This window comes from Podarcis bocagei (assembly GCF_964188305.1).
Source record: "Podarcis bocagei genome assembly, chromosome: 4".
In the NCBI taxonomy this organism is placed as follows: Eukaryota; Metazoa; Chordata; class Lepidosauria; order Squamata; family Lacertidae; genus Podarcis; species Podarcis bocagei.
The window spans coordinates 4,248,653-4,261,799 of record NC_138128.1 but is presented as its reverse complement, the minus strand read 5'-3'; the positions used below and the strand labels follow the sequence as shown (position 1 = coordinate 4,261,799).

Genomic DNA, 13,147 nt, shown 5'->3' with positions numbered 1-13,147 from the left:
GCTTCCAGCGAGAACAGTGGGGAGGTATCGGAGTCTCCCATAGGGAGACCCACACCTCGCCGGAAACTGTCACGCCGTGAGTCCAGGAGACGCGTTTCCGTTAAGGAGCTTCTTTGCTGGAAACGCTTCCGCAGACAGCCACTGTCAGACTCTACGAGTGACTAAGAGCAGACATGTTTGTGGAGCTCTGTCACACACAGAGGTTTGTGGAGTCGCACAAACTCTGAGGGAGCACGATTTTACGCACAAGCAGCTAATCATCCCTTTACAGCAGTCTGACAGTCTCTGTACGCTGCCTGTGCAGGAGAAAGCATCATGAGCGAACCGGCCGGAACCGGAGGAGCAGGAGTTGGAGCTGGTCCAAGCTTGGAAGAAAGGTACCGAGCGTTGGAAGTCCAACTTGCGCTGCAGACGGCGAGGCTTGAGGAGAGAAGGGCGCAGGATGCTGACAAGAAGGGGAGAGCCACTCAGTTCCCCAGAAAGGTACCAGGATTGGTGCAGAAGTTTGGGGGGGACCCCAAGGATTACCATGCCTTTAGGACAGAGATGCAATATGCACTTAATGTGCAGTTCGATGAGTTCCCTGATGAGGAATCGCGAGTTGCTTTCGTAATTGGGCATCTTGAGAAAGGGGCGCGGGACTGGGTTCGACCCCTAATGGCAACGCACAATGACGTCCTAAAGGACACGATGAAGTTCTTTAGAGCAATGGATATCATGTTTTCCAGCGATATTGAGGAAGGGGTGGTGCGCAGACAGCTAATGGCTTGCAAGCAGGGAAGCCGATCTGTCCGTGAGTACTGGACTGAGTTTACCATGCTGATTCACAGACTGGGTTGGGATTTATCGGCGGCACCCATTCAGATGCTATTTGAAGAAGGTCTTTCTTCGGCTGTGAAAGACGAGCTGTCCCGGAGCCCCAGGGCGGTGTCTATGGATCAGCTGACCAAATCTGCGCTGACCATAGGAGCACGTCAGGAGGCAAGAGCTTTGGAGAGGCGGGAAGGGAGAGGGGAACGTTGGAAGGAGTTCCGCATTCCAGACATTCCTGAGCCAGCTTTCCCGCCGGCAGAGCCGATGGAAATCGGAACAGCGCGCGCGCGCGCATTTTCAAAACCCAGTGAGGGGGTTAAGAAGGAGGGAAAAGGCGCCCGGAAATGCTATCTCTGCCAACAGCCAGGCCACTTTGCCAGAGTCTGCCCCCCAGAGGAAGGAATGGCAAGGGATGGTGGGAGCTGTTGAGGGAGGAGAGCAGGGAGAAACGGAGCAGGTAAAAGCCAACGCCTGGTTGCCACAGTCGGGGCACTGCAGCCAGGCCAAAGAGCAGTGAAAGTGCCCGTGCCAGAAGCTCCTCAACCTGCTCTAGTTATTGATGTGTCGCTAGAGCTGCAAAATGGACACCCCCTAAAAATAAAGGCGCTGTTGGACTCAGGCAGCTCCTGCAATTTTATGAGCAAGGAGTTTGCTGCTGAACACCAGATACAGACTATCCCTTTAAGCAACCCCCTGCAGGTGACCACGATCGATGGCAGGGAGTTGTTGGGAGGAGGAGTCAGCTTGCAGACCGTCCCAATGATAATGAGGGTGGCAAGGCACACAGAACTGATAGCGTTTAATGTGGCCACCTTGGGAGGCGCTCCCATTATTTTGGGAATGAGCTGGCTAGCGCTACATGATCCGCTGGTGGGCTGGCATCAAAGAGTGGTTTCCTTTGGTTCAGCACATTGCTTAGAACACTGCAAAGGGGAAAAGGGGTCAGCAGGGGCCCAAGCCACCCTAGCAGGGACGGAAGTAATGGAGAAGGTGAAGGTACCACCACAGTATGCAGATCTCAGCGACGTGTTCAGCGAGAAGGAAGCTGACCAACTACCCCCTCATAGGCCCTTTGATTGCCAGATCAATTTACTCCCTGGAGCACAGCTTCCTGTGGGCAAGTTGTATGCCATGTCAGACAGAGAAATGCAGGAGTTGCGAGAATTTATTGACAAGAACCTGAAGAGGGGCTTCATCAGAGAGTCCAAAGCAGCGGGGGGTAGCCCAGTGTTTTTTGTGGATAAAAAGCACACGGACAAGCCGAGACTTGTATGTGATTTTAGGAGGTTAAATGCAGTGACTGAACCAGTGACTTTCCCTATGCCCAGGATTGATGATATTTTGACCAGGGTGAGGAAGGGAAAGATTTTTACAAAGCTGGATCTAAGGGGGGCGTACAACCTGATACGTATAAGGAAAGGGGATGAATGGAAAACCACCATGTTTACCCCTTTGGGGGCATTTGAATATCTCGTTATGCCTTTTGGATTACAAGCAGGCTCAGCGTGCTTTCAATCTTTTATGAACCACGTACTGGGTCCTTTGCTCTACAAGAATTGCGTTGCCTTCCTAGATGATGTGTTGGTGTATTCGGAGAATGAGGAGCAACATGTGAGAGACGTCAGAGAAGTGTTGAGCAGGCTGCAAGCCAACAGGCTGTGGGTGAAACTGGAGAAGTGTCAGTTTCATACCAAGGAGGTGGAATTCCTGGGGTACCGCCTGTCAGACAAGGGATTGGCCATGGATCCCGGTAAGGTGCAGGCAGTGCTGGAATGGAAAACACCCAAAACCAAGAAGGATGTGCAGAGGTTCCTAGGGTTTGGAAACTTTTATCGTAAGTTCATCCGAAACTTCGCCCACCTGACGGCGCCCATTACGGACTGTCTCAGCAGTAAAAAGAAGTTTGTATGGACGGCGGAGGCGGAGCGAGCGTTTGAGGAACTGAAAAGGGCCTTCGCCTCGGAAGAACAACTTCTGCATGTGGACTTACAAAAGAGGCTGAGGGTCGAAACAGACGCATCGGACAGAGCCATAGGGGCGGTGCTTCTTCTGCAGTCGGGGAAGGAGGAGTCAGAGTGGCGACCGTGTGCCTTCTTTTCGCGAAAGCTGAACAAATCCGAAAGGAACTACACGGTGTATGACCGGGAACTTCTTGCTATTCATGAGGCTTTCCGGAAATGGAGGCACCTGCTAATTGGTGCACAACATAAGGTGCAAGTGTGCACGGACCATAAGAATCTAGAGTATTGGAGAACTGCGCGAGTGCTCAACCAACGGCAGTTGAGATGGGCCCAGGAGTTCTCCAAATTTAACTTTGAGATTTGTTACGTGCCAGGCCCAGAGAACGTTAGGGCGGACGCTCTCTCACGCAAACCTGAATATTTGGAGGGGGAGGGAGCACCCGAAGAGACCCATGTCATTCCAGAGGACCGCTGGGTGTGTGGGGCGGCATTGGTGTGGCAAAGGGAGTTGGTAGAGGGTACGGTGCATGATGAATACGCCCAGGACAAACTCAGGGGTCTCAGGAGGGAGGGAGACAAACCCGGGGGTTTTGAGGAGAGAAACGGGGCATTGTACTACAAGGGAGCGTTATATATACCCGAAGGGGAATTGAGGGAGAAGGTACTCAAGCAACTGCACGATAGCCCCACAGCAGGGCATTTTGGGCAACACAAAACCATGTGGCTGGTTACCAGGGAATTTTGGTGGCCCAAGGTCAGGGAAGATGTGCGGGAGTATGTGAGAGGGTGTGAACAATGCCAACGAGCCAAGGGGGAGAGGCGGGCACCGGCAGGTTTATTAGAACCACTACCTACACCTGAAAGACCGTGGGAAGCAGTGGCCATAGATTTTATGACTGATCTGCCAAGGTCTAGAGGGAAAACAGCCATCATGGTTGTGGTAGACCTGTTAACTAAAATGGCCCACTTTATAGCCTGCTCACATGCGGTCACAGCAGAAGAAACAGCCAAATTGTTTGTAGAAAATGTGTTTAGGTTGCATGGCGCCCCCTTGAGGGTGGTTTCAGACCGAGGGAAACAATTTACTTCCAGGTTCTGGAGGAAGCTCATGAGCTTACTGCATGTTGAGGTTAATTTCTCAACGGCCCGTCATCCAGAAACCAACGGGCAGGCGGAAAGAGCTAATGGTGTTCTCCAGCAATATTTGAGGTGTTATGTGAATGACAGAGAGAATGATTGGGTGGAGAAGCTGGCGTTGGCAGAATTTGCCTACAACAATGCAGAGAACGTGTCCACGGGGATGAGCCCCTTTTTGGCTAATCACGGGTGCCATCCCAGAGCCTTCCCAGGGGGGGAAGGGGAGAACTGGAGCGTTCCAGCTGCAGAACAGTTCGTTGAAGAAATGGAAGCGATCCATCGCCAGCTCCAACTCAACTTAAACAGGGCTAAGGAGGAATATAAGAGGCAGGCAGACAAAAACAGAAGGGAAGGTGAAAGCATCAGGGTGGGGGACCAGGTGTGGCTGTCAACCCAAGGGTTGCCATTCAAAGGGGGTTGTAAGAAGTTAAGACCCAAAAGGCTGGGACCATTTGAAGTCATGCAGCAGGTCAACCCAGTGGCTTTCAGACTCCGGTTACCGAACCACATGAAGCTGCACCCAGTTTTCCACAGGTCATTGCTGTCACCGTATAAAGGGGACAGTGAAGGGAGGGTCACTAGGGGACCAGCAATGGAGGAGAAGGAACACAGCTACCATGTAGCGGAGATCCTCGATTCCAGGTGGAAGGGAGATCAAGTTGAGTATTTGGTAATGTGGGAAGGGGAACCGGAGTCGGAAAACACCTGGGTTAGGGCAGAGGATGTCAATGACGAATTCTTAATAGAAACTTTTCATCAGAGGTTCCCACGCAAACCTCAGCCTGTAGCGAGGTTCCGAAGGAAATACTTTGCCACCACCGACGAGGAAGAGGAGTTGGAGGGGTTCACAGATTCCGAAGAGGAGGAGGATTCAGCGAGCCAGGACGGCAATCGATGGAGGGAATTGTTCGAGACGTCTGAAGATGAAGAAGATTCTTTTCGGGGTTTTTACCCTTCACCTCCCAGGGAAGAGGAAATGGGAGGGGGTGAGGGGGGCCCTGGAGGGGAGGTGGATGTCAGGGAACTGCCATCGGAGCATCAGGCGGTGGAGGGTCTCAGGGAGGAAGAAAGAGACTCAACAGCTGAGGCAGGAACCAGCAGAGGGAGGAGTGGAGCTCTGAGGGAATGCGAGCAGGAGGGAGGGCTCAGAGACGCTTCCAGCGAGAACAGTGGGGAGGTATCGGAGTCTCCCATAGGGAGACCCACACCTCGCCGGAAACTGTCACGCCGTGAGTCCAGGAGACGCGTTTCCGTTAAGGAGCTTCTTTGCTGGAAACGCTTCCGCAGACAGCCACTGTCAGACTCTACGAGTGACTAAGAGCAGACATGTTTGTGGAGCTCTGTCACACACAGAGGTTTGTGGAGTCGCACAAACTCTGAGGGAGCACGATTTTACGCACAAGCAGCTAATCATCCCTTTACAATAAAGGAAACAAAATTGCTGGACACGAAGTAAATTGCACAGTTCGGAATATTATTCCAAGGTGCTTATTTTCAACCATTTGGTCAATCTGCAGAAGACAGGAGAACTGTATTTCTTTCTATTGTTTTCCGGCCCTCAAGAAAGCATCAGAGTTACACTGCTTTTAAAACAAACATGTGAGGTTAGCACAGCTCTAAGAGGGAGCTCTGGCTAGGGCAAAGGATCCTTCCTAGCTCAATAAGGATCCATCTCTAACTCTCCAGTGGCTAAATCAATGCACACTGGAAGGGATCATTATATGAGAGAATGACAATAAGCAGAACACCATACCAAAGTTCTCAGTCCTAAATATTAGGGCCCTTTGATGGCGTTATTTGAACATTCTCAAACCTAGAAAATCTGAATGAATAAATAAATAAATACCAGACTTTCAGAAATGGCACCTTATCTTGCATTTGTGAAATTGCACACAAACGTCCCTGAACAAAACCTAAATAGTGGGACAATAGAAGTAGTTACAAAATTCTTGCTGATGGCTCAGTGCACCAATATATGAACCCAAGAAATGGCCTTAGGTCAAGTCAGACCACTCTTCCAAGCTGCTGGAAAAGCCTGATCGACTCTTGACTTGCCACAGGCCTGTAAAAAACCGTCTGTCCCAGGCCTTCCAGCCAAGATCCTCCCAAATGCAAAAGCACACTCTCAACAGTATCATATGCCATTTGTAGAAAAGGATAGAGAAAGACTGCTCTCCTGCAACCATAGCAGATTAATTTATGCCCCCAAGAGGTGATATGGTGCTCCGCTAAAGGCTTTTACCTAAGGAACTGGTCACTGGTTGTTCCACAATGCATAAAGGAGTTTGCTATGACTGTTGCTGTGTGACAGACAGAGTTCCGCACGGCGTCCTGGAGAGGCAAAATAGAAAGGTCACACCAAGCAAAGAGGAACATGAGCATACTGTATAGAGAAACCTCATGCGTAGCCGTGTGCTCAGGTCCTAACATGGTAACTTTCCTTTTGCCTTTTCTGTTTCTGACTGTTCAGATCACAAAATCCATGTTGTAAAGCAAATATGATCTGTATTTCTTACAGTATGCTGCCAGAAATTTGTTGACTTGTCTGAAAACTTCTAAACGAAGCTTTTTAAAAAACAACACAAATATCACGAGGAAAGGCTGAAAGATATACATGCAGAGACAGATTAAAGGATAATAAGCACAGTCTGAAGGGTATAAAACAGTAACCCCTCTACTGATGGACAATAGGCCACTGCCTAAAACTTCAGGGAGGTTGATTCAAGGCTGAAAATAATCTGCTAATGTCCACTGTTAAAAAATGCTGAACTTGGTTCCTTTGTTAACTGTCACATACTAGCCCAGCAGGAATAGTATAAACGGAGAGAATTCATGTAAGAACGTAAAGATGATATCCAACAAAGTACTGTATTTACGTTCGTAGAAGGACTTAGGGCTGTGCAGTGGAATTAGACATTCTGCTCCACATGCCCCCCACCCAAAAAATTAAAAATCTGTTATGGGTTTCCTCCAACCTTTTAGAGCAGAGTTGGGGAGGGTCTAAGAGGAGTGTGTAGGGACAGGGGAGGAAACAGAGACCCTTACACTAAGGGAGCGACTTCACTGGAGTCCTCAGTTCCCCCACTAGAACCCTCCTTGCTGCTATTGCATTTTAGCATCTTCTCTTCTCTGCTGGGACAGCTCTTTTGGGGTAGAACTTTTTAAAGAAATCTCCTTTTGCATATTACAATTTCCTCTTTTGTGTTTTTCTCTATGTACTATGCTCTCATACCACATTTTGCTAATATGCAAATATTCTTTGAAATAAATTAGTTTTTAATAATAATAATAATAATAATAAAATATTTATATCCCGCCCTCCCCAGCCGAAGCCAGGCTCAGAGCGGCTAACAACAGTAAAAGTAACACAGTTTACATAAAACCACAATCAATTAATTGAAATACATTCTAAAATCAGTTCATTCAAAAATCAATTCTGAATCAAATGGCAACCGTTGGGCTACAGATCTATGAGGATTACAGGAGGAGAGAGGGGGTCAGGATGTGCCTTGGCCAAAGGCCTGGTGGAACAGCTCTGTCTTGCAGGCCCTGCAGAAAGATGTCAAGTCCCGCAGGGCCCTAGTCTCTTGGGACAGAGCATTCCACCAGATCGGAGCCACAGCCGAAAAAGCCCTGGCTCTGGTTGAGGCCAGCCTAACCTCCCTGTGGCCCAGGACCTCCAAGATGTTTTTATTTGAAGACCGTAAGGTCCTCTGTGGGACATACCAGGAGAGGCGGCAAAAGGCCTTTTGCTCAAGTCTTTATTAATTTAAATATTCTCAGTATCATTCTGCTCAGAGCCCACAGTGCAGAACACAGTGGCACACTTCCTTCATGAGTTGTATTCCTTTACATTTTACTCCTCCACCTTTTGGAATTAACAGACCTAACTTTGCCACGTTCATAATTTCATTGGGTCTACTCTAGGTAACACTGAGCTAGACACCACTCCTTATAGTGTATTAAATAGCTAGCTGGTAAAGTAATGCTATCTAAATGTCAAGATGCATTATTCAGCCTCAAATCCAAAATTATCTCCCAGCGCTCGAAGAAGCAAGCCCACACAAATCATATATAGGCCTTACCTTTGTGTTTTTTAGAATCATGAGGTCTGTGTTGTTGTTTCGTATTAAGAACTGCAGATGTAATTCAATGGCCATTTCACCACTTAATATTTTAATCATTTTTGGGATCTGATCTTTCGACTCTGGGTTCTTCGTATATGCACATGCAGAAAAAGACAAAAAAGATTACTTTTCAAAATCCCAACAAGTATCTCAAAACACCAGTAAAACCTTATCAACCATGGTCACTTTGGCAAGTTTATATATACCAAGTACAGCTAGATTTATTTTGCCATCTCCATCAACATTCATGAGATACAGGTGTGGCCAGGCAGTTCAGTACCTTCAATGTTTCATCCTCTATATTCATTTATTGTAAAAAAATAAATAAATGTATATTTAAGTACAGTGGTACCTCTGGTTGCGAACGGGATCCGCTCTGGAGCCTCGTTCGCAACCTGAAAGGAACGCAACCCGTGTCTGTGCACGCGCACGATTTGCCGCTTCTGTGCATGCACGTGACGTCATTTTGCACGTCTGCACATGCGCGAGCGGCGAAACCCAGAAGTAACCTTTTCTGGTACTTCTGGGTTGCTGTGGAACGCAACCTGAAAAAATGTAACCTGAAGCAAATGTAACAAGAGGTATGACTGTATATTTCTGTAGGAAACAATCCACTGAAGAGACTCATAAACTACAGCCATAACTAGGGGTGGGAAGACTTTGGGCTTGTCAGATCTACAGTACTGTGTTTTTCACTAGAACCCCAAGACAGAGCTAGGTGCAAAACAGATACAGGTAGAATTAAGAGAATAGGATATCTCTTGTGTGTGTTCTCAGACGAAGAGTTTGCTTTCACTAACAAGACTGAACCAAGCTCACAGTACTTGCATTCAGAATTCCATTCCTGTTAGCTTTTTTCATTTCACCAGCCAAATTTAGGTAGGAAAAGTAGTTTTGTTACTTCCATTGCTAAACAACCAGGAACAAGAAAACCTTCACCACCTACTGCAAATCCTGCAGGGGTCTACTAGCAGATCCCAATCTACTTTCCGACCAACCCTACCTTAAGCTAATCCCTCTCAATTCTGTCTTTTCAAAGTGCTTTCCAGCATTAAGTTGAGGAATACCTCTGGGATAATTTCTGCATGCGTTCACCTTGGCAGCGCTTATTTTTCACAAAGGAAACAATTCGAGACACACTTCTTCCCAAATGCTCACTCAAACAGCATGGAATCTCCACCAATGCATGGGATCTCTACTTCTTCACTCAAGTCTAGCCTTTTTTTTTCTTTTTAAACGTTTGTATCTGCTTGAAGGTCATTTAATTTTCTTGCAACATCCACACAAGCAACACAGAGAAAACCTCCACAATTTGGAGGCAATTTGCACTGTGCCCAGAAAATGGCCTGGGAGCACCACGGCTGTAGGAATTACAAACTTGATGGAGAGCCCCATATAAGACTGACTCTTGTAAGAGGAAGGCAGCATAAAAAGCCCTACATTTAGGGTAATTTTTTCCCCTTTCTTACCCTACTGTATTTGGTGCTTTCGCCTCCAAGCGTCACAAGCAGCTGCAAAGTGCGACTTTTTCAACTTAAATATTTACAACTGCAATCAATGACCAAATAAGGCATTATTTTGTTTCCTACTTTCAAGGGCAAACCTTTATAACACACACTAATGCACCGAACAGTAAAACAGCAATAAATCTTTACGTGGGCTTCACAGGGCAGCTCTGATCTTTTATTGTTGGAAAAACACGCTGCATTAAGCAAGCATTCCATCCCTGAAAGATATGGAATTAGTAACTCTCTCATCTCTAGAAGTCGCGGTTATCTGAGGGTGATCTGTTGTATAGGTTCTGAAAGTAGTAAAATCACAGCAACCAAAGTCAAGTTGATCTAGGACTATAACCCTGTGATTGTGTGCTTTGGGGAAGAGAATATACACCGTGCTCCACAGCCTTTCAAGGCTGCAGTGAGACAACTGTGCAATGCCTCTGCTTGCTTTATAGTTGGGTCTGTTTTATAGCAAGATATGCAAGGATGTTGTGATTTTAATAATATTGTGCATTACCCTGAAGCCCACAGGATAAAATGCAGTCAAGAAATCTTATGAAACAAACAAACTATGCATCAAGGATGCTTTACACACAGCAACACTTACGGTTTGGACAGCCTTCACTGCAGCAACAGGACTATTTGTTTTTTCTTCTGTCTCCATGGTATCACTATAAGAAAAGAGAGAGAAAAACAGTCTAACTTGCACTGTAAACTATGCCAAAACTACTGAGAAGGGCACAGGAATCAATAAGGTAATGAACATTTCATTTCACAGTCCTAACGCTTCTACAAGTCTCCACACCTCTTAAAGCAAGAGAGAAAAGGCAACCGTGTTTCTCATGTTCACAACTGAGGCCAGTCAATACAGTCAGCAGAATCAAATGCTGAAGCTTTTTCTGCACTTGACCACTGAAGATTGCAGTTGTGGGAATACTTATTTGAATCCCCACCCCAATAGCAGGAGCATGCCTTTCCCTTTACGTACAACTTTGCAAGGCTGAATCCATCTCCCTTCTGTGCTCTTTTTTTCTATAGGGAGCCTTAAAAAAAAAGAGGTATATATAAACACCGACAAATGGGAAACACTGGCCTGCGAGCGCTCTGGAAGTTTATTTCTAAGAGACACATAAACCACAGTCATAACTAGGGGCGGGGAGACTTTGGGCTTGTCAGATCTACAGTACACTGGTAACTTGGGTTAAGTACTTAATTCGTTCTGGAGGTCCGTACTTAACCTGAAACTGTTCTTAACCTGAAGCACCACTTTAGCTAATGGGGCCTCCTGCTGCTGCCGTGCCACCGGAGCACGATTTCTGTTCTCATCCTGAAGCAAAGTTCTTAACCTGAAGCACTATTTCTGGGTTAGCAGAGTCTGTAACCTGAAGAGTATGTAACCTGAAGCGTATGTAACCCGAGGTACAACTGTACTTTGCTTTTCAATAGAACTGTAGGAGGAATCTATGGCTATCGGGAGGGGCTCAGTATCTTAAACCAAGCTACAAGTTCCAAGATTATTGCTGGAGAGGTGGCACAATTTTGTTGTGTAGATACGACTGAAGTGTGTACGGTATTTACATACACTCAATGGAGAAGGAAAGAGCACAGGGTACAACTGCTTGGTCCTCTTCTCTTTAGTTCAAGAAGCAGATTCCCTGACATCTAACCCAAACCCACCCTGTGATCCAGTTAAATCCCTAGGCTAGCTCTGCCAGACACCACATTGGAGGGCAATTCATCTTGCAGCTCAGCACCTGACAGTATTTGTATTTTCAAGCCACACGCCATCCATTTGGATGCTTCCATTCGCACAAGCTCCCTTACCCTTCCTTCTCTGACCCTGGGACAGTCCCTGTGTTGGTTGACCCAGGCACAGAATGAATAGGGGTGCCAACAGTGCGGAGGTTCTGGATAACGGAAGAGAGGAACTGCTGGCTGGCACTTTCATACAAGTCAAAGCAGATCTGGTAAGCCATGAGAAGGTTGTCCTCCTTGACCAGCTTCTCCAAGATGTCGCTCACGGCCTGCGGGTCATCCAAGAAGATGAGGCACTGCGGGAGAGAGAACAGAAGAAAAGTCAGAGGATGTCTCAGCACAGAAGAAGGAGTTTCATAAGGCCAATGGTTTCTCACCCATTCATTATGTAAAATTTACTAGAAACATGTATCTGAACCCCATTCCCAATGAGCTCATGTTAATGTTTGGAGTGGGGGGTATTCCCCATTTCTATGCTTTTATGGGCATTATTATAGTGCTTCCTGCATGCCATTGAAACCACTATAATATACCAAGCAAGTCCCTGAAATAAATCTTCCTCCCTTCCGCTTTCCCCCTTTGTACACCTTCACAACAACTCTGAGGTAAGCTACACAGAGACAATAGCTTTGTTCCACCCTCTCAGCTTTGTGGCTGAGCAAAAATGTAGGGGAAAAGTGTTGAAGATGTTCCTATCGTACAACGGAACTCCCCTGACATTCTCTTCTTCCACATCTTCCCTGAACCCTCCCAAATCTGCTCTGACAGTTCCCCCAATCCTCCAGCGTCGTGGCAGAAGCGGAAGCCATTCCACTCATGCAGTGACTTCACTAATTCCACCCCAACCCTTTTCACTATCCCACTCCGGCTTCTTTCAAGCACTCATTCATTAAGAGCTTTAACGGCCAAAAGGGGGGGGGGGGAGTTTCACAACCAATACAAGTTGTCAAAACACATCAAAACAGCTGATGTGTTTCTAAAGCACTCAACACGGTGGGTGCTTCAACTGAGCCAAGCTACATCAGTTGTTGTGAGTTTCTCTTGAACCACGAATTTTAGCAAGCAGGTCCCAGTATGTATCTCAGTTAATTTGAGTTAGCAACCTCAATTTTCTTGGATGATGTGCATCTTACATTCCGCCCCCCTTCCTCCAAAGGGTGAAGTACGCATGCCACCATCTGGCAGATACTATTACTCAGATACCCTCCTCTTCCCCTGCTCCCAAGGCAAACTAGCATGTGGTCTGTAGCCATATGTACACACATAGCACATTACCTGGCACACATTGATGAAGTCAGGTTTTTCTAGGTTCATGTAGATTTTAACCAGAACTCTCAGTACCTGGTTGCGGAATTGCTTATTCTGCATCAAAGACATGCAGAGTTTTAAGCTGTACGCCAGCATTCCAGGAACATCATTCTGCCATGAAAGAAAATATTGCTGTAAAATTATTTTTCACAATTGTAATTTATTTTTTACCCATGGCTAACAGGCCTACCTCTTATCTTCTTGGAGGGTCATGAGGTGGAGAGAGACAACAAATAAGGCAAATGTGACAAAAACTAATCTGGCTAATCAACCCACCAAGTCTCACCAAAGTGGCTTCAGTAATACTGAATGCAAAACATGAACACAATCCAAATTACTGGAAAGTGTACCTCATTCTATATCTCACTGCTGAAATGCCTACATACAGATAGGCAACATTTTGAGAACTGGCGCAGCATAGTGCCCAAGACCATGACCCAAGAAGTCTCATTTCAGCTAAAAGGCTGCTAGGTGACCTTAAGATAATCCACTCCTAACTTCTAATTGGCACAATGCATTTGCCACTTTTGCCATGGCGAGTGTTTCT

At 46.6% G+C, this 13,147-nt stretch overlaps 1 protein-coding gene across 1 annotated transcript in view; it reads right to left on the bottom strand.

Moving 5' to 3' along the window:
- The window catches only part of PSMD1 (proteasome 26S subunit, non-ATPase 1), a 93,188-nt gene that overhangs the window by 73,460 nt on the left and 6,581 nt on the right, over positions 1-13,147 (bottom strand). Inside the window, exons 6-10 of the mRNA XM_081190101.1 lie at positions 12,568-12,711; positions 11,362-11,588; positions 10,145-10,208; positions 7,997-8,125; positions 6,154-6,242 (exon numbers count right to left, since the gene is read on the bottom strand). Coding sequence (XP_081046227.1) covers positions 6,154-6,242; positions 7,997-8,125; positions 10,145-10,208; positions 11,362-11,588; positions 12,568-12,711 — 653 coding nt within the window. The remainder of the gene's footprint in view (positions 1-6,153; positions 6,243-7,996; positions 8,126-10,144; positions 10,209-11,361; positions 11,589-12,567; positions 12,712-13,147) is intronic.